This window comes from Pyxicephalus adspersus, chromosome 1, assembly GCF_032062135.1.
Source record: "Pyxicephalus adspersus chromosome 1, UCB_Pads_2.0, whole genome shotgun sequence".
Classification (NCBI taxonomy): domain Eukaryota; kingdom Metazoa; phylum Chordata; class Amphibia; order Anura; family Pyxicephalidae; genus Pyxicephalus; species Pyxicephalus adspersus.
The window spans coordinates 59,918,476-59,943,924 of NC_092858.1; the positions used below are offsets into that span (position 1 = coordinate 59,918,476).

Consider the following 25,449-nt stretch of genomic DNA (forward strand, 5'->3'; position numbering starts at 1 on the left):
AAAAGTTTTTTTTTTTTTACATGATTGTGTGTTTCAAACATTTTTTATATTCATGATATCTACTTGAACCCTGTTCGGACATATTTCTGTAAGTTTCAGGTCTACAATTTAAAAAAAAAAATTCATTAAAACCTGTAACGCTTTTGGAACAGAAATCTAGACCTCAGTGTAACGCCCAGGTGGTTAATAGGGTTACCTGGTTGTTTGTCAATAATTACCTTTACCAGAAACCATCCCTTGTGTTCTTATGTACTGTGGGCAGCCGAGTGGTGGGACAGCACAGCTAGCCTCCCAAGGTTTAGCGGGAGCTTTTCTATAGATGAAGAGTGTGGTGACAGGTTGGTGAAATGGAGTATGGGCAAAGCTTTGGCACCAGACCAGGAATCTCACACCACTAGGAAAATTTACTTTCTCTTTTTGTCCCAATGATCATTGTCACTAACAATGAAATTAAAAGAAAATCCAAAAGTTTTGAGTTGTCCCTGGGGGCAAATCTTCGACGGGGGACACTAGTTCTAGTGACAACTGTTGTCATAAAGTTGAAAGAGCAGCTAATGCTTTTTTTAAATAAGGCAAATAGAAAAATGGAGGCTTTTGTGATGTTAAAAAAGGGGGGGACCTGCATTTAGTCCTTGCACTGCATGCTTGGGTGTTTAATGCTTCAGTCTTTGATCAGACTATATTCATTTAGACTTTTAAAAGCTTAAACTTTTATGATAATTTTTAGCCTTAATAACTTTACAGGCAGTTTACAGCCCATCATAAATTGTTTGGAGCAATTTCATCTAGAAACATCTTGTATATCATGAAATCTCTTTCCATATCATTAGGCTGACTGAATTAAAACGCATTATTAAATATTTCCCATATTTCTTTTTTCTGTTTTATACATTTTTGTTTCCACTTAACTCCTCTTTTTTAATATTTATTAGTATTTTACAATTTGTAGATGGCTTGTAGGCTGGAAATGTATAAAGCACATATTGGTAGAGTTAACGTTTGTTCTTAGATTTTGACGCTTGGTTTCATATTTCATAATAGCTCAGAAATAGCGTGAAATGAATAAAATCTAATATAAAGTGATGCCTCTTTCATTTGGAATAAGTGAAGTAAAGGTCTCAGCTGACAGGACACATTTAAAGCAAGCAAACTTAAAATTAAAATGGAAGAGTAGCTTTAGGAAAAATGTGCATTGTTCCATTGTAATGTTTAATACTTATGGTTGCTCTTTATAATCCTTGGCCTTCCAGGATCTGTGTGCCACAGTAAAGTTAGTGTTTTATTTTGATTTATACAGTGCATTGCACAGATAAGGCTATTGTCCATCAGGTCCCAATTATAGAATATCTGTGGCTTTGTTGTTTGTCAACTGAAAAAAAACTATGCTGAGGCTTATGGATGGTTGTTGTGGAATATATTTCACGGTACCAAAATGTGTTGCTTGCATCCCTCTTTGAAGGAGACAGAAGATCTATAGCAGCAAACTAAGTATATTATATGGTTTGGCATGACTGGAATGTAAATGAAATGAAAAGAAATGTATCCTCTTTACTGGGGTGAAAGAAGCATGAATTTTTAGAGGTGGCTATAGTGCTATTCTATTAGGGTAAGCATTTCATTTTATTGTGTGGTTTAAAATATGGATGCTTTAACTATAATTATAATTTAATCTATTATAATATTATAATTAACCAATTTGTGCTCTAAGCTTGCTTTAAAGTATATGTAAAGGCATTTTGAATAAACTGGAGAAAGATTTGAACCCTCAAGTCAGTTGGTGTTTGTGTGGCCTCTAAAGAGATTTACCCCCTTTATTTGTTTGATGACCATTGTCATTAAGAACATTAGGGACAATCCAGAATATTGAGATGCAATAGGTGAAGAAAAATCCTACAGTTGAGACATCTTTTTGGGATGAATATTAATTTTGGAGAAATTCCCTTTTATTTTCTGCTGACCTAGACTGAACCATCACTTGGCCAAGGAGAGCCTTGTTAGTCAGGCACTGTGGTCACTAAAGGGGATTATTAACTGGGTAAACTATGATTGTTGAAGAACAAGTGTCTGCAACTGCATAAGGTAAAATTAACTACATTAGCAACAAGTATTCATATAGCTCTATTTTGGTACTTTCTTACAATAGTAAAAATATAAACTACTGATACAGAATAAAATAATCTGATTGGAGGAACATGGGGGACCTTTTTATTTGACTACCACAGAAGTTAATAACAGCAGTAGAGATATAAAGGATAATTTATGCCATGAAATACGATAGATCTTCTATTTCACCAGCATGGGGGGGGGGCTTGATGTAGTTCAACACAAGAGCTGGATGGTCAAGGCAAACAGCAGACACAATCAGAGCACTAAAATACAATCCTAACTGAATGTAGATAGCAGTTTGAAATACAGGTAAGTAGGTTGCAAATAAACAAACACTTTTATACTTTTGATTCCAATATTTCTATTGATTTTATAAATAATTAAAATTTTATAAATAAAGAACAATACAACATTTGGATAAAAAAAAAAACAAAAAAACAAGGGTAAATTCCTATACAATGTGGTCAGTGGTAAGCAGCTAAACACAAACCTAGTTTATTGCTTTTTATCAACCATAGGAGAAAATTGGGGTCTACACAGGTAGATTGTTACAGTGAGCAATAAGTTCTTTAGACTTTTGGAAACAAATGGGTTTATATTTGGTACTTTGCCTAGTAATTATTATAGTGGGTATGAGATTTGAGTTCTATCCCATAGTAGGTTATACCATATTAACTGAAAATATTTTTTTAATAAGCTATACAAGTACATTGTAATGCCAAATGAATATCTAATGGTCCTTTTTTGTTCTACGTGATTCTTTGAATCATGCTTTCCTAGAAAAAAAAACTAGTTCAGATTTAAAACTGAAAAACAGCCTTTATTTCCACACTGTATTAGCATAGCACAATACCAAAATACTAAAATAATTATAGTAATAAGGGGGAATATTTTAAGAAAGAACATTTGTAGGCATCAACCTAACTATAGTAATTTTCTTTCCCATTTTAGCAGCCTTTTTTCCTTAACATATCCATTAATTCTTCAGGCATACTTATGTATATCAAAATATGCCGGGCTTTCTTCTTGTATACATTTATGTCAACTTAATAATACCTGGGTAGCCTTACTTTCTGTAGTCTTTCTTACTTAATAACAATTCTTCAAGAGCTTTACTTGCTACATAATGAATGGATGACAAAATAAGCATAGTTCACACATCCACAAGTATATTGTATTTACATCTCTTCTAAACTGTATAGTTTCTTCTTCTGCGTTTTGCTCTTTCATAGCAAGGCAATGTAAATTAGGAGATTACATACTAAAACAAAGCATGATGTCACATTTAATTGCTGTTTTTTTTCATATAGATCATAAAATTAAATAATAAATAAAGTAAGTGCCAGCAATCTAACAATTTTCTCAAAATGGATTACTAAAAATAAATAAACAAAACCTTTAAAACTGGGTGCGCGGGACATTATCGCAGACAGGTGATTATCAAAACACCAAAGCAGGCTGAACTTCCTGTATGTAGCAGGAGCTGCCTATCTCAAGCAGAGGTCATTTCATTTTATTTTTCTATGTGCCCAAATAAAATAGGCAACAAATGAAAATGAAAGGCTTACTATGCTTGGCAAAAATCTATACATAGGGTATGATTGTATTACCGTAATTATTTGATTGTACAGGAGATGTAAAGTTATAAATACAGAGGTATGCTTGGCTGTCATAACTATTATACCTGGGCATATATGGGCAGATTATGAACATTTAGGGTTTGGTGTTATTTAAGCTGTTTTTTGTGCCATATGTGATTTAGGATTTAAGGGCTACCAATATGTAACTAGGTATATATATATATATATATATAAATACATTTTGAATGTTAAAAGAGACCTTATGCATTAATCCACTTGACTGCATCTAATTCATTCCATACTTACACAGTCACACAGTATTCTAAAACAATAAAACAAATAGCAGAACATTAGCAAGTGTGGAATCTCATAAAATATTATCTAATTAAATTAAAAACAGTTTATTTACTTTTTTCCCTTGGAAACAAAAGTCTTTTAACCCCAGTTAAGTAACTGCGTCTAAGCATAGTCGCTCAAGATCTGAGAGGAGCATTCTGTCAAAATGTCATTTCACTCTGCTGCAGGCAGAGTAAAGCCTTTCCTCAGTCGTTCCCATTCTATTGATCACTTCTCATTCTCATTTATTGGATCATTATATGTTTATGCGATGTTACAAAGTAAGAGGTGCAAAAGAGGGCTGGATCTGCTATTCAACAACTGATAGAGAAGAAGCAGAAAGACTAAGCTGTTAGAATAATAGATTTTACACTGGCAGGACACAATGGTAGAGGCAGTAGGGCTAAGCTTTGTGCTATAAATGTAAACATACATCCAAAAGTGTAAAAGCTGCCTGACCATGCCAGCATTAGGGTACATTATACAGTATATACATGGTTCTGTACCATCTGGTGCACACAAAGGCATTCTTGGAAGCAAGATAGCAAGCCAAGGTTGATAAAAGCAAAAAAATGAAAGTCAGATGGGTGGTGAAGTCTCAAGAAAGAAGATGTGAAGTTGTGATATAAACAACAGTCTGCCCTGAAGAGTCCAATGGGTCAGAGGTTAGGAGTAGACATGAACATTGAGGACAATGGCAGAAGGATTTCATGTCATAACAGACAGAGAACAACCATAAACTAAGACTATGAATAACACTCATGAAGTGTGAACTCATGGGACTGGTTTAGGAAACTGATATGGGTAGTATGACCTCTGTTATACCCTAACAATTAATTTTAAAAGTCAGTGGGTTGTTTTCCTGTAGCATGGAAAAAGGAAACACGTACTACTAAGCATGCCCAAACAGTATATAATATTGAGTGAAATAACAGGAAACTGTAATCCTTGTATTGAGCAAAATGTGGTGAAATTCTAATGAAAGGTTTTTTTGGTGTTATACCAACAAAATATGGCTTCTCTGCATATCCCAGCCTGTAGGTCAATATTCAGTATTACTTCTTTCATACAAAAATGTTTTTGTACACAACACATAGACTTATCTAAAACTTTCCAAATATTAGTTTTCATTGCTTATAATAACTATTCCATAATTAGGAATTCTATAATATATTGTTTCTAGATCGTTTCATATTACTTTCCTAACAAGAACACATGGAAATAAAATAAATCTAAATATTAGAGTGATTTTACCTACTGTTATATTGATCCTTGCTGAATCAAAACCCTTTGTACTGTACCCTGTTTGACTATACCAATATTTCTTCAAATCTGATTACAGCGGCATGATATAATAATTCTTTCCCAGTTTCACAGTCTGTAGCAGAATTTTATTTTTCTCCTGTTTCATGCAAGAACTATTGATTTACTCCTGATATGAATTTAATAGGTTCAACTGAAGAGCTGTTTTTTAAGTGTTGTACATTTTTTTTCTTTCTTTCTGCATATACTCTTGGTATTTTTTCACATATAACAAAAGCTTGGCATGATTATGAATGTTCTACTTTTCTATCCTCAAGGGAAGTATAAAGTCAATATGGCAGCAATAGATTTTGAATGTATAACTTTTGAGAAGGTCATTTCAAAGTGATAGAAGTGCTGTTGAATACAACAGTGCTTACTTGCTGCAGTATTTGAATTTAAAATATAGTATGTATTAATATAAATTCCTTTTTTACAAATGAATATGTAAAAAAATATATTTATTATGAATACGTTCTCTTTTTGGTCAGTAGTAATTATTATTTTTTTTGTCAATAAATTACATTTTTTAATTGAGGAAGTCTGTTAATATAGGACATCTACTGGTATCTTACATCTAAGCAGAATTTCAAGGTGACATTTTTAGAGCCTGGGTATTCCTGCCTAGGTATTACTCCATATATGGCTTTCTTCATAGTGTAAACTTATTTACAAATCCAGCAAAGACAGTAAAACCACATTATAATCACCACACCTGGAGATTAGCAGAGAAATCTTGCCACCCATACTTTGATAATTACCATTCTGACTCCAATCTATGGCTGCTACTGCATTTTCAACGCACTTTTAATTTTTGAACTTTTCCATGAGATCATAACATAAACAAATGTGCACCACTGAAAGTTTTTTTTTGTGTGTAAGAGGCCTGCTTTGGAGGCATTACAGACCTCTTGACACTCCAGTAATTTCGTAACTAACAACTGGTCTAGTTGCATGCCTTTCTATTGAGTTTCTTCCTGCACAGTAATTCTAGATGTAGGAATATGCACCTTTAGAAACAAGTTAACCATCACAGTTTCTGTATTTCTTGTATGACACCTTCAAGTTTTAAAGGAAAATCTGCAGGTTTTGTGCCCAACTGAACTATTTTTCATGGTATCAGCAATAGCAGAGAATGACATTTAGATAACGCCTATTTTATCCTATTTTAATATTTTCCCTTGGTCTGGAAGCTAAAAAGTAATCAAGCATGCAATAAACATTTTCATACTTTAAGGCCCTGGTCAGTACCAGTATTCTCTAGACACCAGTCCCCCAATCTAATGCCACAGTCTTCACCAAAGCAGCCCCCGCTCAGCCCTGGGAGACTGGTTGTGTCTCCAAGCCCCCAGGAGTTAGTGCGCAAGGAATGGTGTCTGGGGCAGCAGACCAGGAGCCCACAGATACACAGTACAGAAATGACCAGGGAATCCAGAAAACAAGTCGAAGTCAAACACAGGAGATCTGTCCAGGAGTTCAAGCGGATTGTCAGAAATAGGCAAAGGAAAGCAACAGAAAAACACTCAAGGCACAGATAAGCCCAGCTAACGCTATACCAGGCACCAAAGACTGGAAGCAGAGAGGCTTTAAAGCCCCAGCATCCAATGACAGCATAGGATTGCTCAGGAAAAACTCTGCTGATCAGCTGCAACACAGCTCCAATTGCACTCAGCTGTGCAACCTTAGTGCAGAGACTGCTGAGAGGAAAACCACAGCTAAAGGGAAACAAGGATGCTGCAATCCTCAGAGCACTAATCCTAAAACCCATGTGCTTCTGCGAGCACATAGGGAGGGACTAGGCCGAGCGCGCCCTCCTGTGGTGGGGCACCACCCAGGATTGTACAGCCAAAGAGCGCTTCCTAACACATGCATATCAGGATGGAGTAGACCCCCCAAAAAATAACCAATGTCAGAATATACTTAAAAATACATACTAAAAAGTATATGTATGGCCTAGATACAGAAAGCTAAATTAAATGAAAAAGTCAGCATGTTGCTTCCTTATTATAAAGAGTGTCCCTCTTGACAAAAAGAATGATTTAGGAGGTGGCATACAGTAAAGTTCACTAATGGTAAAAGTAGAAATCTGCATATTAAAAGTACATTTTAGCATTTTATGCTGGGATTGGATTTATTTAATATTGTCACAACAGGATCTCGTGCCATTGATAAGTGCATTTTAGTATCCTTTATCTCCAAATTTACAGATTAAGTTAACACTTGGAGAATCTTCACTTCAATATCTATTTCAATTATCAAGTTTTAAAAAGCAAATACTTGTTAACTTTAAATACCCCATCAGAGACAGAGCCCCTGATTCATCAATAAAATCCGCGCTTGCTGGAAGCGCGAAAGTACGCGCGGCCATCGATCGCGGATTACCGCGGCCCGGACTCGAGTGTGCGCGTACACTCACCTCACTGCCAGCCGGATTCCTGCCTTTACAATAATAAGCAATAGGGAGCGCGAATCTGCCAATTAAGGCGATTAGATTTCAGCTGCGCGATTAAGGAGGATCTGTTAAGCGAATACGAATGCGCGACCGATAATCCGATTCTGCTTGATGAATCAGGGGCAGAGGCTTTTCACATGTCTAATCAATAATGAATAAGTGAGTAATCACTCTAATATTTTTCAGTAAGGATTTCTAAACACTAGTAAATTGGTTTGCACTAACGCTACTTTGCGGAGGATTGTGAGGATTTTGTATGTTTATGTCATTGTGATTGAGATGTCTAAAATGTGTGAATGGTTCAAAACGCTATGTAGGATAATTATGTAATAATAGTGTGTCTACAAAAAACTGAAATGTAACTAGTTGAAATCTACTATAAAATGCCAAATGTATCCATTGTCAATAGATAACTGACTAATGTACTGTATAATTCAAGAGAAGAACAAGTAAACAATTTTATTTATATATTTTTTTGGCTAATGGAACATTTATTTGGTGCTGTTTTCTGTGTTCATTATATTACTTTAAAGTGCACACTGAATACATCCACTAGGTAGATATCCGCATTCATAGGGAAACCACAGGGATCACAAAGGCTCGGTCAGTCATTCCTCAGTACATGAACCCCGGGGGCTCCAAACTCTATCCTGTTCTGCTAGGCTGTAGGCAATAGACGATGTTAGTCACTGATAACAGTGTTCTTATTACACTACTTCTGCTCAGACAGAAAGCCCAGGTTAGTTTATCATGTGCATAAAAATACAACTGTAAATAAATACATTTAAGATGATTGTTCATTTAAAAACTTTAAACTATAAATTATTTGTAAATGGATTCACTAAACAGACTGACCTTACTTTACAAATTATCTCCTAAACTGTATTTTTGGTCAATTTATTACTGTATTAGAGCTCTGCTATTTTCATTTAAATAGATTGTACACCATATACATAATTGTTTCCTCTACCAGGAATCAGTGTTTCTTTTTATCTGACATTGTTGCATGTGAATGTTGCAAACACACAAGTGTCTAGTTGTGCCATTAAGAGATCAGCCATCAGTCCAGCAAGAATGTCTTCACACCCCTGAACTGCACTCTCTGTTGAAATTCTACACGTCTCACTCATGGCCACCCATAAAGAATGAACAGCAGAGAGCAGTTCTATACCACTTACTGTTGCCCAAAATGTAGTTTTTTACAAAGGTATGGTGGGAAACCATCAAGCTGCCAGGGTGCTGGAAGCCACACAGGAAATGATGTTCCAACTGACAATTGCAACAGCCTCAAAATTGCATTTTATTGTTTTTTATTTACCTAAAAGTTAGTAAGCTAAGGTGATAATGGATGTCTGTTATATATAGCTTATCCAGAGAGCTAAGCTATAAGCAATGAACAGAGAACTGCCTGGCATTTAAATTTATTAATGGTAAGCAGTGCAAATAGTGTGAATAACAACAAAAGTCATTTTAATTTTAGTTCCACTGCAAAAAAAGGCCAAAACACAGTTTACAGCAAGCCTGATTATATAGCTTTAATAAAGCTCTCCTAAACTGGAGAAGATACACTATCTTGGGAGAACCTAGGTGATTCAACAAACCTGGAGTGGATCTAGTACAGGATTGAAAATATTTGCCAACAAAAAGCAAATTATTTTTAAGAAATCTATTCCAGGTTTGCTGGATCACCTGGGTTCTTCCATGATAGTCCACCTTCTCCAGTCTTAGACAGCTTTATTAAATCAGGTCCTTTGTCTTAAATAGCTCCCTGGCACATAGGAAACTGTCCTTGCATTTGCAGTTGCTGTGTGGTTCTTCAGAGGAAGAAAAGCAACCACAGAAGACAGAAGTGACCGCTTCCTGGAATCTTGCCACCAGCCATTATGGCAAATGCATGCAAGGGTATAGACAATGACATAGACATATGGTTACCAACCACTCACATAGAGTTGAACGGGATTGTTTGGGAGCTCAATTGAGCCTGTGAACCAACATTGCAATCAACCGCAAGTCTAAAATGGGTGCAATTTTCAGCATCCTATCTATTAGCATACAAGTGTCCTTTTGTTGTTTAGCATACATGTAAAGATTTGGCACTGGTTGTAACTGTCAGTCTTGTTTATACATGTACAATTAATTGATGCAGCTTTTGTCCGGTTCTTTTAGGGGGTCTCCAAGCGGACCATCAGAGATGAGACAGTAGATCCTATTTATTGTTGCAACAGAGAAAATCAAATGTTTAGCGATTAAAGCATAGAAAGTCTGATTAATACAGGAAAATACATCAATCTTTATAGGAATACAGTGTCATCCTCCTAGAGGAAGGCCTATGCCGTCATCATGTAGAAAGATCCAATAACATATACTCGGAAGTCCAAATAAATACAATAGTCCCATAAACAGTAAATGGGGTGGTAGTATCCCATGATCAACCTTTTGACACCGAAGAAATGTCAACTCTTATCCCTTTCTATATATCAGCCATTAGTTGCCATCCGTCTGGTCCATTCACAATGGTTTACCACAAGTTCCTCTTGTCAATCACAGTATCTGTAGAGTTTAAAACAGTCTCTAAATCATGAGTTTCTTTCTGTAGGCGGCAATCACAGCACGTCAAACTTTGATCACTGCAAAGAAACAGTAGTAGTAGTATACGTTTTTCATATAACCAAGGAATATGTTATAATTTATTTACAGACCCCCTAGATTTTCTTCTCACTTTCTATGATTTGATGTTGCCAGTATAAGGTGATAAATTTTAATAGCACACATAGCACTCAAGCACTTTGATGGTGACAACTGATTAAAGTCTGGGAAACAATGATTTATATAATAGGTCTTTTATGTACTTCTGATTTCAGTTTATTTGCAGAATAACCTAGTTTATTTTCAGTTTATGGTTTGGAAAGCTTTGGGATGTTTTGTCAGTTAACTCTTATTATGTTATCAAATAAAACACTTGAATTTTGTCTCACGTCTGTTTCCAGAGCAACCTAGCATTTCTTTCCTTGACTAAATCCTTTTAAAAACTTATGAGCTGACTGGGTACATTTAAGTTGACTGAGAGTTTGATTGCCAATAATTTGTTCTAAAGTATTTAGGCTTCTACACAGGTGCAATTTCAGTATTTTACAGTTCAGAGCATTCACAATAGTTGTTCCTCATGTGGTTAACCCAGACAGAGATATTCAGCATATGAATGTGCTAAGAGCAAAGTGACATAACTTCTAGCAACCAACCAGAATTCATTTTACTAAGACATAAGATTGATTGATTGATTTTGTTGTGGTCCTATTTATAAAAATATAATGTAAGCTGAAATGTATTAACAAATATTCAGAACAGGTCTGGTTCTTGAAGTGAAAAGCAAGTTCAAGTGCACCAGTGAAACATCCATTAACGTCCATTCAAAGCTCCTTTTTATAGTTAGTCAATATATCAGTTGTGTTTTTTCATGTCCTGTTTTAGGAGAGTTTAAAGTCTATCTTGCTTACTATAGCTAAAAATACTATTTACTTCCAAAAATGAATATTAGCACTCAACAATGCAGAAAAATGTCTACTCCTTAAAGTGTGTGCAACCCATTCACTTCTTTCCAGCCACTATGGGTTAGGCATTATTCAGATTATATTTAGCTTTATTCAGATGGGTGGTAACACTGCAGAGTGAAGATCAACCTGCAGAATGGTGCTATCAGGAATGAGGATGTCCAAGGCTACTGGCAAGATCAATAGGAATTTTCTCTTTACTGCAAAATGTTTACATAAAATACACAAACAATTTTTATTAGTAGCCTATCATCCAGAAATATCTTTTGGGTTTACTAACTCAAGTCTGGTAAGGTGCTAAAAGGTGTGGACACAGTCAATAAGGCCAATTAAAAATGGTAAGCCAATGTGCAAAAATGAAACAATATCAACTATTTTATTCTGGCTGGTCTTTAAAATTATTAAAATGTTATTTTTTATTATGTGCTTTATCCTATTCCACTCCACCTCACTGAAAAAGCCAAAAGATTATATATGTATGATATATCTATATAAATATATATATATATATATATATATATATATACTGGAAGCTGCTCAATATTTTTATGAGTTTGTGTTTTTTTTTTAAATGTGTATTCTTACGTGCTTCTATTCTTCTGTTGAGAAGAGCACTGTGTAAGTTGTTCCTTCACCACATTAGCACAACCTAGTTTCTGTGAAAAGCCCAGTAACCTCCCATGGGGTTATTATGTTATGAATTTATGAACATTTAGCAGAGGGGTGGGCAAAGTTTTATGGCCACTAGGTCATTTATGGGGTGGGCCGGAGGACACTAGGCTGGACCTGCCCTGATGGCTCCGCTCACAACCAAGGAACACCGCCTGAAGTGACATACCTTTCCTCCGTATGCATTGCAGAGGAGAGGGATTTACCTTCAGGGAGCTTTCCCTATTTACATCAGCAGCGGAATATCAACACCGGCCGCGGTAAATAGGGGAGCAGCTGCAAGGGGGAGGCACCGGAGCTCCAGCCGCTCTGGCTCTGGTAGTTCCTAACTCCCCCTGGCCCCCCCTGGTGGTTCAATCTGGCGTTAGGCCGTATCTGGCCTAAAGGCTGGAGTTTGCCGACCCCTGATTTAGCAGGTCATTCAGTAAGTAGTTTAGCCCACGGGGTGGTTCTAGCTGCCCTTCACTTTGTACTCATATTGTATTCTTGATGGTTTCATGGGAAGATGCTGGAAATGCAAGTGTGTATCTGACATGACCATAAGAAGAAAGCTATAATGTTGAAGATAGAGAAAGACACAATCCACATTGCTTAAATCTGCTTCATGAAACCTGATGCATATCCTAAAAAGAAACCTTTGCTTTTGGAATTTGCAATTTCAGCCTGCCTGTGTGAAGCTCAGCATGTGAGATGTGAGCACCATCTAGGAAATGGGTTATGATTAAACATGTTTGTGTTTTGGGTTTTCCGACATAATTTATATTATTCCTCAAGTTTGTGTTTATTAAAATATGTTAAAAGGATAAGAAAAGGTAACTACATTTCATCCCAGAGAAGCACATTTCATCCCAGATGTGCAGATCTCTTAAACATAATATTTTAAAATTGGGAGCACACATAAAGCTGGACTCTAATATTACTTATAGTGTTGCACAGTTGTTCAGGCTCATTTCCCATACTGGCATTGCTTGCTCTGGTTTAACTGTAGATAGTGAACGTTTTTCAACGTTTTTGTGCATTGAATGCTGTATAAAAATATTTCCTTTTCTTATTTCCTGGCTGGAAAATATTCATGAATGCATACCTACTCTTTTGGCATCCCCTCATTTAGCATTAGATGTTTGCATAAGCCATCCCAATGAGCCAGCCCACTGCTTACATCGGGACTCATGGAAGTATTCAAATAGGGTGTTGTGATATTTTTAGAAAGCTATGTAAAGCATTCTGCCGATCCTTCCTAAAAGCCATGATCTATTCTTTTTGCAGGGAAGCACAACACTGGGTCCAAAATAAGGCATACAATAGTGTAATAAAAGAGTAAGGTTTTATATAAAATGTCAATAGTATGTTCATGAGGTGGGGGAGGTGGAACCAGGAAAAATGAAATAAAAAATTAATCTACAGAGTCCGTCCCATTCTCCTAAACTGAGCTCTCCAGTCTCCATGTCAGTGGTTACACAGGACCACACTGGAGCAGAAAAAAGTCAAGGTGTTGAAAAGTCAGTACCAAAATCTAAAAGGTGGCTACCTGCTATGCTAAAAACATAAATTTTTCTATTGTTTCAGGTTTCATGAATAGGTTTAATGAACTATTTAGTGACATATTGTGCAAGAAAAATATGTGTCAGATAAACTTTTATACATATACACACGTAAAGTTCATATTAGCAGTATTTCATACTAGTCATTTACTCTCCTTTTTACTTTGCAGATGCTTGAGGTGCTACACAATGGTTTCTTTAAAACAAACTGCAATACTGCAGAGGTTAATTACCCCAGTAATTAAAAACCATCAAGTTATTTGGAAACCATCGACAGGAATAAACTGGTTTATATCATGTCTGTACTTGGATTAATTTCAAGGGAAAGTCTGTAGGTCAGTGTAATAATTCTTATTGTTTTTTCCTGTCAGGTAATTTTACCGGCTGCCCTGCAATTCAGATAAGGAGATAATTGTATTTTAATGATATAAACAGTATAATGAAACATACCATTGTAGGATAATAGTTTTGTGGCATGTTTTATATGTGACAGCAACAGTTTTGTCTAGAGCAAACCTAGTCACCAGTCTTAATGGGCCTCAATGCCCTTACTCTCAACAAAGCATAGCCTAGCCTAAAAACCTTTACTTTTTGTTCCTCCCCACATATATGCTGCAATCCCCAGTGTAGTATGGACTTTTGTTAGGGTGAATGCAGTTTGTAGTTCTAGGTGATTTATACAGTATAGCATTCTGTGAAAAATAGTAGATGGTATAGAGTAGACCATGTAACACAGGTCACAAGAGAATGGGATTTCACTAAGGATAATTGCATGCAACACACATCATCTATTCTTTAACTGCTAGGAGCATACAGACTTTAATTATTTTGCCTTAGTCCATACCCATTCCCATCCTTTAAGTAATGCTCTCTTACAAACTGATGTCCACCTTTTCCTATAAAGTACTTTTTAGGATCTGTGCATAGACAAGAGTGGATAGTGGGTTGGAAAACGAGTACAGAAAACCAGAACCACCATGATAACCACAATGAACCTGTCACTAATGCACCCCCCAAAGCCACCATCTCTGCCACCGACTCTTTCCAAGAATTGTTTAAAATCTTTTTTCTCTTGACAAAAATGTCCCCATGCCCTCCCATTCCAGTTATATATTCCAGTATAAAATAGATAAGTAGGCTCAGGTACAGATTTATGGTTACAAGCTGCAGAATATTTTCTGCCCCTGGGCATTTACTGCCAAACATCAGTTGTCTGGGAGCAGTAACAAGCTCCCACAGTGTGTTTTTTTGTGATTCGAAAATTCTTAAAAACATCTGCAGTAGTGTTTTTAAGCATTGCGAGTGGCACCAGTTTGGATCCATAGAGGAAGTCTATTGAAATGCATTTTAATGTCTGCCATAAAATGGATAATGATAGGACCCATTTCAATTTTAACCTATTTAACATATTATTCTCTGTGTATGAATCCTGCACCCTTTATGAGCAATACCATCACATTATATGCATTCATGTTTCAGATGAAAACACACTGTTTGAATCTAAAGCTACATGGTAATTTATCTAAAGCTTCTTGACATCACACTCATCAAGATACACATAACATTATTTCACAACTGCCTTAGAACACACACACATTTCTCCATCAATCACTGTTTTTCATCATTGAGGTAGGGGGTTCAATGTTTCACTAAATTAAACCTGTCCAAAATCTGTTTAATGTCATCCTAGACAAGAATTGACCAGACAAGAAAGTAACATGTCCTAATGTGTCACTGTGACATATATATTTTACAATTCTGTAGCTAAAACTGGTTCTGCCATCTGACATAGAAAAAACTGTCAGTTAACTAAAGGATGTGAGGAAATTCTCTTTCCCAAACTCTCCTCTTAGCTTCTCTTATGCGATATCGCAGTTTTATTAACACACCCCAAACTTACTAAAATGTAATAAGAAATGACATAAAGGTGATACAACCTACTTGCCCAGGAATTTTAAGCACAACAGGTTATCTGCTGGGAAAAATGCATTGGTCACGACTAAACTGATGTGCTAGAATCATCAAATCCAAGATGTGTGAAATATAAAGGCCATAAAATATAATTCCGAAAGTGTAATGCTATCTAATCACTGCCCTTATCATTTTGGAAAAAGTGAGAAATGTTTGCGAGGTTTGCATATAATAATTTTTACATACATTTAAAGCTGAACTGAATATTCAGACATTCATATAGCTGTATATTTGATTACTTATCATCCTTCTTTAGATAGATTAATTGAGCACGCTGATAGAAGTAGAATGCTAAGTGGCACGTGACAGAAAGAATACACCTGGCAGGTTTGCTTTGCAGACTATAGTTGTTTTTATGGGGTCTTTCGAAACTATAGTGGGATAAAGTGTCAGATCCTGTTTTATAAATTGTTACATGTCAATAAAGGGTTCACAGATTTCTTTGTGTCCTGAGTTTGTATCAGTATCATTTGGAACACAAAATTTAGTTTGTGCAAAAATAGGTAAAATGTATGTGGGTCGGGGGTCTATCCAATTCTGAAGCATGGCTTTTCTAGCGGCTAGTGAAATAACCATTAAAAGCTTTGTTTTCCTTCAGGTTATTCCGGCTTCTTTCAAATCTAACATCCCTTATATCAGTGGTCGCCAGCCTTAACAACCTCACAGACCACTAAATTCATAGGAATAAATGCATAGGAATGAATTAAAACCACACCACCAGCCCAGTTAAAGCTTAATGACAAATTCAGTAAACATTTTCTCTTGCAGTGGAGCTAGCCACTTACAGCAAGGAATAAATGCTTGCTTATATCTACAGGTGAATAAATTTTAATAAACCTAACCATAGCTCCCGATGCAGCCAGCACATTTTTGTATTTTTCCATGATCTTGACCTTGGCCTCTTGCTTTCTCCCCCTACAATGCAGTACTATTGATCTTGCTCTATGGCAGCGGTCGCCAACCAGTGATCTGCGAGAAAAGTTTGATGGTTCTCTGCTCTGGCCGGTGCCCCCCCACAAGCGGGGTCAGAAGAGGAAACCCTGCTGGGGAGGCGCACCGGCCAGAGCCGCGGACCACGTCCCCCATACAAATCCCTAGCTCAGGGAAGTGGGTGGGTTGTCGCTGGAAACAACCCATCCACTCTGAGCCTACAATGGGAGAGTGGGCGGATTTCTGGCATCATGACATCACTGTATGGGGTGGGTTTCTCTCCCTTTAAGTGACACTTGGCTCCCTGCACATGTGTGGTCCGGAACCGGTAATTTTAGTGGTCAGCGAGACCAAAAAGGTTGGCAACCACTGCTCCTTGGGATTGATCTCAGATCCGGTGACCACCACCTCAGCTCAGCTCAGCTTTTGCCAGATACTTGGAGTGATCAGGCATGTAGGAGAGATTATTGCAGAAGGGACATCCTGTCTCTTTCTGCAAAAATGACCTTAATATTATACTCTTTTTTGGAAACTTTTGTAAGGAACAATAGAACAGGGATGGAAATTAGCAGAAAAATGTTCCAGAAAATGATTGGTGCATTGATATTATTTGTGTGCCTATACCAAAGAAAGGTGCTTGTATAGGGGTAAAGGGAGTAAAGCATTAGTTTATTATTAATAAATACATTTTCAGGGGTGCCTAAGACAGTATTATGTTACTTCAAAATTTAAATTCCTACAAAGGTTTTACATTTACCCTTCTTTTTGGCATGTCAATGAGGCCACTAAATTAGTTTTTAGAGCAATATGTTCATTGTAATTGGAACTTGTGTCCACTTTGTTTTAGGTCCTGCAGCAAGTTGGTGCTTGTCCTCCTTGGAATTTGTGCAGTCGTTACCAGTAAAAAGATTTATTGAGTAAAAACAAGACATGTGATCGAAGGAAGCCTGGCAGCTATGCCTACAAGAATAGTGTTTCACAGAGAGATCATTTAGAGACTAATATTGATTAGTGTAAGATAGATGCATCTTAGAATGTTATTCTTCAAGGGATCATTAATCTTCATATTGCCCCATTATGCTTTCCCAAGTGTTCAGCTCTTGATGCCAGTGATAAATAAACACTGCTATTCTGTCACACACAGCTGTTTCTGTTGTAAACATCCACCATGGCATAGCTTTAAAAGTTTGGAAATACCCAAAAGTCAGTAAAACTTCTGAGAAATGTATAGTTCTGTACAACTTAGAGTTTTTTCTAGAATTCAAAGAGTCTAAAAAAAAGTTTGCAAAAAAAATTCAAAACAAGCACTGTAAATGTATTTACAGAAAACTATATATTAGGTATATTGAAAAATATTGATTGTGCAGTTGTAAAAACGGTTTTATATGTATAGTGGAAATGTGAGAATAACCTTTCTATCTCATTGTAAGATTTACATCAGTACCCTTTGATTTTTTTTCTTCTCAGGAGACAGCTAACACTCTGCTTAGGAGCTAGATTTAAAGGGCATAGGATGCCAGCAAACAAATAAGGCTTTTTCACACCAAATGTGTTTTTATATACAGTGTTTTGCTGCCTTTTATAGTAATAGAAAAATGAATGGACTTGAGAAAATCCGTATCCTTCAATAGATAACTCCTCGCAATGCATCACATTGCAGTGCACTGGACAGAATTGCGTGCTGTACTAGGGTTGTACTAAGCTGCATTTACATTGAGCTAAGTTTGAATATAATTTTTTCACGCAATCCAGCATACATTACAAAAAATGCCTTTTTGCATGCATTCAGGTGTGAACATGCCCTAAATATATTTTAGTTACAAAATAGCTAAATTGAAAACTGATGCGTGTAGAAAAAATAAACTAAATACATTTTTAAATATAATAATTTTAAAGAATACTAGAAAATATAGTTTGTAAGAATGGCCATACATGGACTGACATTTATAATCCCCATCATGTGTCTACTAAATTTATCAGAATGTTAAAGCTGAGTCTCAAGCATCCATGTGCATCATCCAATTCAGAGTTTATTATGTACAGAAAATGTCCTACATTTCTGGATACTCTACTTGGCAAAACAGAACAATACACATTCTCTTTAGCAGGTGAAACTACTATTTTACATGAGAGATGCTTGAACATCATTTGTGGTAGACTTTCCTTTTCTTTTCTCAATAAAAAAAAACTTTGCATGAAAATCAACAAATGAGTTGGACACCAGAGGACATCAGAAGTAGCACAGTATCCCAGAAGTGTCCTAACCAGCCAAAGTCCTCATCCAAATATTGCATAAAGGTATAAAATATGGATAGGATTAAGGCATTTATTGTCAGTTAAAGGGGAACCAATCCTGACTAAGTGTCTGTAAGAATGTAACTCTCTACTGTTAGGTTAATAAACAGTGTAACCTTTTAGGGAATAAGATATGATTTTCTCATCTTTTACTTTAGAACAGTGTTTCTCGACCTTTTTAACATGAGGGAATCCCATGAAAACGCTTTCAGGTCTTTAGGGAACCCCTTCTTTAATTACTATATTCACAGCTCATAGTACATTAGTGTGGGGTCAGTGGGAAGAATGCCTCCTACATTGCTGACCAATGGGAAGGCTGCCATCCTTACAGATAACCAAAAAGATCATTGGTGTGAGGTAAACTGACCTGACAGTCACAAAAGTCTCATTGCTCAAGGAACTTCTAGCAACCTCTAAAGGAACCCTGGTTGAAAACCCTCAACTTAGAAACTTAGTAGATTTAGACAATTGCAAATGCTAATTGCTGAGTGGTTTGGGGTGGACACTGGCCTATCTTATAGAAAACAATAGCAGTTGTATGTAAAATCTTCAGCTGATCAACTTGCAGGTGTTGGATTTGGCAAAATATTCCACAGTCTGTAGATACCTTACATGTTCATCAAGGTGAGGTGACCAATAATAAAAGAAAACTGCCTAGCCATCCTAAATTTATTGTTACCTAGGTCAGTTTCTGCACAAGTACAAAAGCTTTGTAATGGATATTTGCAAATTTGCACCTTACGAGTTAGGTTTATTAGGCTCTGAAGTGCTTAACAAATGTTTAGCAAATTAACACTACAAACAGTATTGTTTAGTTTTAAAATTAGTGATAAAGCCAAGTCCTAATAAGGTAATCTCCTATAATGCACAAGGCAGTGAAACACACACAAAAAAAAAGATGACTCTTTTATTATGTGGGTCGGGGGTCTATCCAATTCTGAAGCATGGCTTTTCTAGCGGCTAAAGAAATAACCATTAAAAGCTTTGTTTTCCTTCTTGGAAACAAATACCTTTGTTTGCTTGTTTGCTAACAAATAGCAAATGACTTGTAAGAAATCCATTCACAGTTCACCCAGTGAATCACCCAGGTTCACTGATGAAACTATATCTTCTCCAGCCTTTAATAAATCAGGTCCTATGAGTGTAAATACCCACATTTATGGTACACAATGCAAGGAATCATGGAGCATAGTGTACTTATAGGCAGGAAGCTGACTTTGCAGTGAAAACCTCCAGCTGCCTATACACAGATTGGCTACATAAGCAAAAAGTTTTTCAAAGTTGGAACACATACTTAAACAATTCTGTACTCATTTTGCGATTGTTGCTGTTTAATAATTCCTAAAGGTATAAATTTCACTTACAAATCTTTTAGATAAAACTTGTGTTCTTTACATTCTTTAACCAGCAGATGTTGGGACAGGGATTTATTATATCTTGATATTGTAGAATTACTTCTTTTTTAGTTTCCCCTACCTTTTTTGGAATATCCCCCATAGTAAGTGTAGACAGTGGCTATTTTGTGAACTTAGCCTATGTAAGAGAAGATGGCAACCATTCTGGGGGTAGCTTGCATGGCGCCTAGGGTAAGGAGTGAGGCTCTTATAGTGCACATTATATTTTTGAGGTAGATGTATAACTCTTCCTAAGGTAGATTTTATTGTTTGTGGACATGGACAATAGATAAAGAAATCAGAAACCCCAATAATCAGTCTTTGGATAATTTAACATTAAATAGTTATCAAGAGAACAGCTTTATTACCTAAAATGACTGAATAATATACTACAAAGAAGCTGATACTGTAGAACTGATAAAAGCTGATTTTGAAACTATTTGATACTGAAACAATTAACCTCATAGTTGTGCTATAAGCTATAAATATATATATATATATGCAACTGACACAAAAATATTATAGTTTTATATATATATATATATATATATATATATATAGTTTTTAAATATATGTTCCAAAACATTGTCTTTTATTAGCAACTTACAAAGTTAAAATATTCCTATTGATATAATAAATGTAATATTATCTGCAGCTGTACCTAGATACATGTGTATATAAAACACTCCGCAAACCTAAGCTTGCCTGTGGATTTGTTGTGGATTCATGTGTTTCTTTTTTCCTCCAGGAATTTGTTCCTACTCATTCCATTTAATGCATCACATTGAAAATGTAAGATTCTTTAAAAATGTTAGCTCTCCGTCAATCACAGAAATGAACACTTTTCTGTATTTACTTGTTATATTTCAATAGTTTTCTTATGTTGAAATAATGTTTTGCTGTTTTTCCTTACAGGAACTTTTATTATATAACAATGTTGAGAGACCCAGTGTCAAGATACCTAAGTGAATGGAAACATGTTCAGAGAGGTGCAACCTGGAAGGCATCTCTCCATGTCTGTGATGGAAGAAGCCCTACCCCTGATGAGCTGCCAACGTGTTATCTTGGAGATGACTGGTCTGGAGTCACACTTCAAGAATTCATGGACTGTAGTTATAATCTAGCTAACAATCGTCAAGTCCGCATGCTGGCGGACCTTAGCTTAGTTGGCTGTTACAACTTAACTTTTATGAATGAAAGTGAAAGGAATGACATTCTTCTACAGAGTGCCAAAAACAACCTTAAAAATATGGCCTTTTTTGGTTTGACTGAATTTCAAAGAAAAACACAATACCTGTTTGAGAGAACATTCAATCTCAAATTTATTTCACCATTTACACAGTTCAATACTACCAGGGCTTCAAATGTGGACATTGATATATGGTCTCGTGAAAGAATAAAGGAACTTAATTATTTGGACGTGCAGCTGTATGAATATGCTAAGGACCTTTTTCTACAACGTTTCCAGTATACCAGACAATTAGAGCACCAGAGGAAGAGAGAAAAGAGAAAGGAGGAAAGACGTCTTCTTAGGGAATATAAATCCCACGTTCTGCATAATGAAGAAAGACCAACAGAAATTGCCACAACTGAAGATTATAACAGTCAAGTGGCAAGATGGTGATACTACCAGGTTTTTCTTTGAAAAACAAACATAGGGTAATGAACATCCATTTGTTATCAAACATTTTTAAGATCTTTTCAAATTGAACTTTTCAAGTGATTTCGTCAACAAGATTATTTCAAAGTAAAAAAAAAGTCAATAATACAGGAAATGATAAAATACTTTTCACATTGTTTCCTGGATGAGTTGCACTTATTGTCAGTTTGTTTATATGGAGTGTTACCATAATATACTAAAAATATTCTACAAGCCGGTTAAACTCTTTACTTTTGTGACATGGTCATTGTCGAAATCCTAACATTGCGTTAAAACGTCAGATGAAAGCATCAGACACGCTGTTAGAATTGTGAAAATGTCAAATGGACTATTGAGCTTTCTTTAAACTACTTGTTACATTTTTTGCAGTAGATTGAATTACCTTCTTTTTCAAAGTGTACAGTGTGTGATAAAATGAAAAAGAAATTTTTGTGTTTCACTACTAGAAAGATTAAAAATGTCAAATATTTACTTATGATTTAATTCATTGTGTTTGCCATGTTTTGAAGAACTAGAGATATTCAAGGCTTAACATACCTTATAATTTAATTATATCTCTTTTTTTAAAAAAAAATACTTCTTCCTGCTTCTTTATTTAAAAAAACAAAAAGAAAACTCACCCTTAACATACTTTAGCTGTGCTCATTTGCACCTCTGCCAGTCGTCTTTTTTGAATGATGGTCAGCATCATTCAGCCTACTTTTTGTGAATTCAGGCTGTCATTGCCACAGCTTTTGGGGGGATGCATAAATACGTCATCTAGGTTTGGAGTATTACTGAACAGAGGGGCATTCACAAGTCATTCATGTTGTCCAGGAAGAAAATTGAAGATTTAATGGTATGTCCAAAGCAATTAAAAAAAAGGAGGGTAAAAAAACAGGAGTTTTCAAATGAAGGAACCCCTTCTGGATACAATCAGCAATGTAAAAAGGAAACAGAAGAAAAGTGTATTAGCTTAGAACACGTTTTATGGTTTTTCATTCGTAATGATTACATTAAAAAAACGAATCTGTTACAACAGACCACTACTCTGCACTCTTTGCAGTGTTTTTTGAATGTGCTAGAGGAGCAAATTTGACTTTTTATGTCCTGCTCAACTGTGTTTTAATATTTTTTCAAAACACTCAATGTTTTTAATAAAATGTTTTATTTATAATAATTTTATTTATTTTTTTTTATTACTGACCTCTTAATGTACCTATGAGAAATAGGTTTCACTTCTTTGATCTTTAGAATTAAATATTCCTTGACCCCTTTATTTTCACTATATAAAAAATAAGAAAAGGAAATAAAACCATCTTTCAATTTTAAGGTTTTACATATATAAGGTATACTGCTTTGTACTGCTTCTTCTTTTACAGTCCAGTCACAGCGTAGGGGTGGTGAGGACATCTGTAAAGTAAAGTAAAGGCTCAGCATCAAAAATCAGGACCCCTAACTGTCAGGCAGGACTGTGCTGTGGGAAAGTTTGTAAATCTCAGAAATGAATCGAGGTAAACTCTGGCAGGCATACGCAATCTTTTCAGTCCAACAGCTCTGCTGAGGAAGCTCACATGAAAAATATCCTTACATAGACTCCAACAAACAGATATAAAAGGATTTAAAGCTAATAAAGGTAGGATGCTCAGAGCTTTCCCTATAAAAACACTGGGGGCGGGGTGGATTTAGCTTCTGAAACCCATTGGCTGTATTTTCGAAGAATAAATAGTGGATTGCTTCAACAATTGGTTTTTACTCCTTTTTAATTATTTTTTTTTGTTTATTTGTTGTATTCTGTTACAACGGGTTTACTTACAGTAAAATTGTCAATATACCTTTACCTGCTAAGTCAGTTTATGATTTTAGATTATTTGGGGAGAATGGTTAGTTTTATTTATACCTTGTTTGGCTTATGTTTTTCAATCATCCACATTGATAATTATTGATTTTTCTGTGTAGGGTTAGGTATATCTAGAATCTTTTTTTAATTCTCTAATATGTTTGTAATACCTCTAAAAGCAACATGATTGCTTACACTTGCCAATATGACTGCAACCTCCTGACTCTTACTATATTCTGCTGTGTTCTTGAAAATCTCTTTAATGAAGATAGGTTTTCCTATCCCACTTACTTATCTCTAAACAGCATCTCCTTAGTTGCCAGAAACATCTGGCTTACAACAAAAATAGTTACAAACATAGAACTATCCAATACGATTTTAACAGAAAAGGCTAATTCAATTAAGGAGTTGAGATTTTTTACTAAACAGATTGTCATACTGTATAATTATATAGGAAATAATTACACACAGATGAAATAGGTAAATACACATAATTGAACAATAAATGTTCATTTTATTTAGAGAAGATTCTTAACTCATTTTTAAAATTAGGCTCAGTGTATCCTCAGAAAAAGTGACCTATCATATTGACATTTTTTTCAAAGCCTGCAGTGAGAAGTACTAAAGCATAATGTTTACTAATTATGCAGCTGTAATAAAAATTAATTGACTGTATTTTGTATTTATTGTACAAGATTGTTTATACCATATATTAGCCACAAGGGAACATCAGTCCGTTTCTTTTATAATAATGTAAGAACATTGTTTACTTTCTTTTATGAAACAAAAATTGAAAAAGCCACAATGTGACAAAATGTCACATAAAAGTCAGGTTTTGTGGATTTTATTCTATTTATTTTATAAACATATATGATCAGTAAGTTAGTGTGCCAACATGTACCTGGTCAACAATAAACTGCTATCCACTAATATGTACATGGCCATTGAAATAAAAACGTGTCAAGAAAGAAAATACTTTGCTATCGTTTATTTTTCATAAATTGATTTTTATTTTCCATATAATCTCAGCATGGATTGTAATCCTCATCCAAAGTAGTTTTGTATTCCAGCATAGATTGTTTTTAAACCTGTACAATGATGCTCTCTGCAGTCCAAAATATGCTAGTATCTGCCGCAGCTAAAGTGCCATTTAGTACACTTTGAAGGACTAGGAGAAATATAGTAATTTCAATTATAGTTCTTAAAAACTATTAGTAATAGTAGTAATAAATAGTAATAAAAACTATTTATCTAGTTCTTGCTGACTTTATTATTCTTGCATTTTAAAATAGGTATTCAGTCAAAGTAAAGGCAATACTTCTTTTAATCAGCAATCTTTTTCTCTAAAATCGTCTAAAAAAACATTTAAAGAACACAATAGCTGAGTGAATAGCAATTAAAGAATAGACAGTGATTTCAGAAGAATGCTTCAACCTACCTGCAGAAGAGTGATCACATCATCTCAGCCACTGCAAAGTAACCAATGGAGTTCTGAGTCTGCTATTTAATAATAAAAAGTCCAAATTGTTTGAAAAAATTATACGATTGCTATTGTATGTAATATATATTGACAAATTACTCATGTAGACTTGTAAGGTAACTGAAATGTCCACTGAGGTATAGAATTGTTGGTGGTAATTGAATTTGGAGGGGGAAACATTTTAGAGCAGAACCAAAAGCTTTGGTCTTCTAGCAGATCTCAGGAAGGTCTTTGATAGTATTCAGTGGGAGTATTTTAATTAAACTTTGAAAAGATTTGGTCTAAAAGAAAATTACTTTTAAAATATGGAAAGCTTAAATTAGACCTCAAATTCAAGATCAATTGCTGATAACTGGATTTCCAGCA

At 35.3% G+C, this 25,449-nt stretch overlaps 1 protein-coding gene across 1 annotated transcript in view; it reads left to right on the plus strand.

Moving 5' to 3' along the window:
* Nucleotides 1-24,578, plus strand: part of HS6ST3 (heparan sulfate 6-O-sulfotransferase 3) — a 258,435-nt gene extending 233,857 nt beyond the window's left edge. The window contains exon 2 of the mRNA XM_072411163.1: nucleotides 21,040-24,578. Coding sequence (XP_072267264.1) covers nucleotides 21,040-21,748 — 709 coding nt within the window. The 3' untranslated portion in view covers nucleotides 21,749-24,578. The remainder of the gene's footprint in view (nucleotides 1-21,039) is intronic.
* The last annotated feature ends 871 nt before the right edge of the window (nucleotides 24,579-25,449 follow it).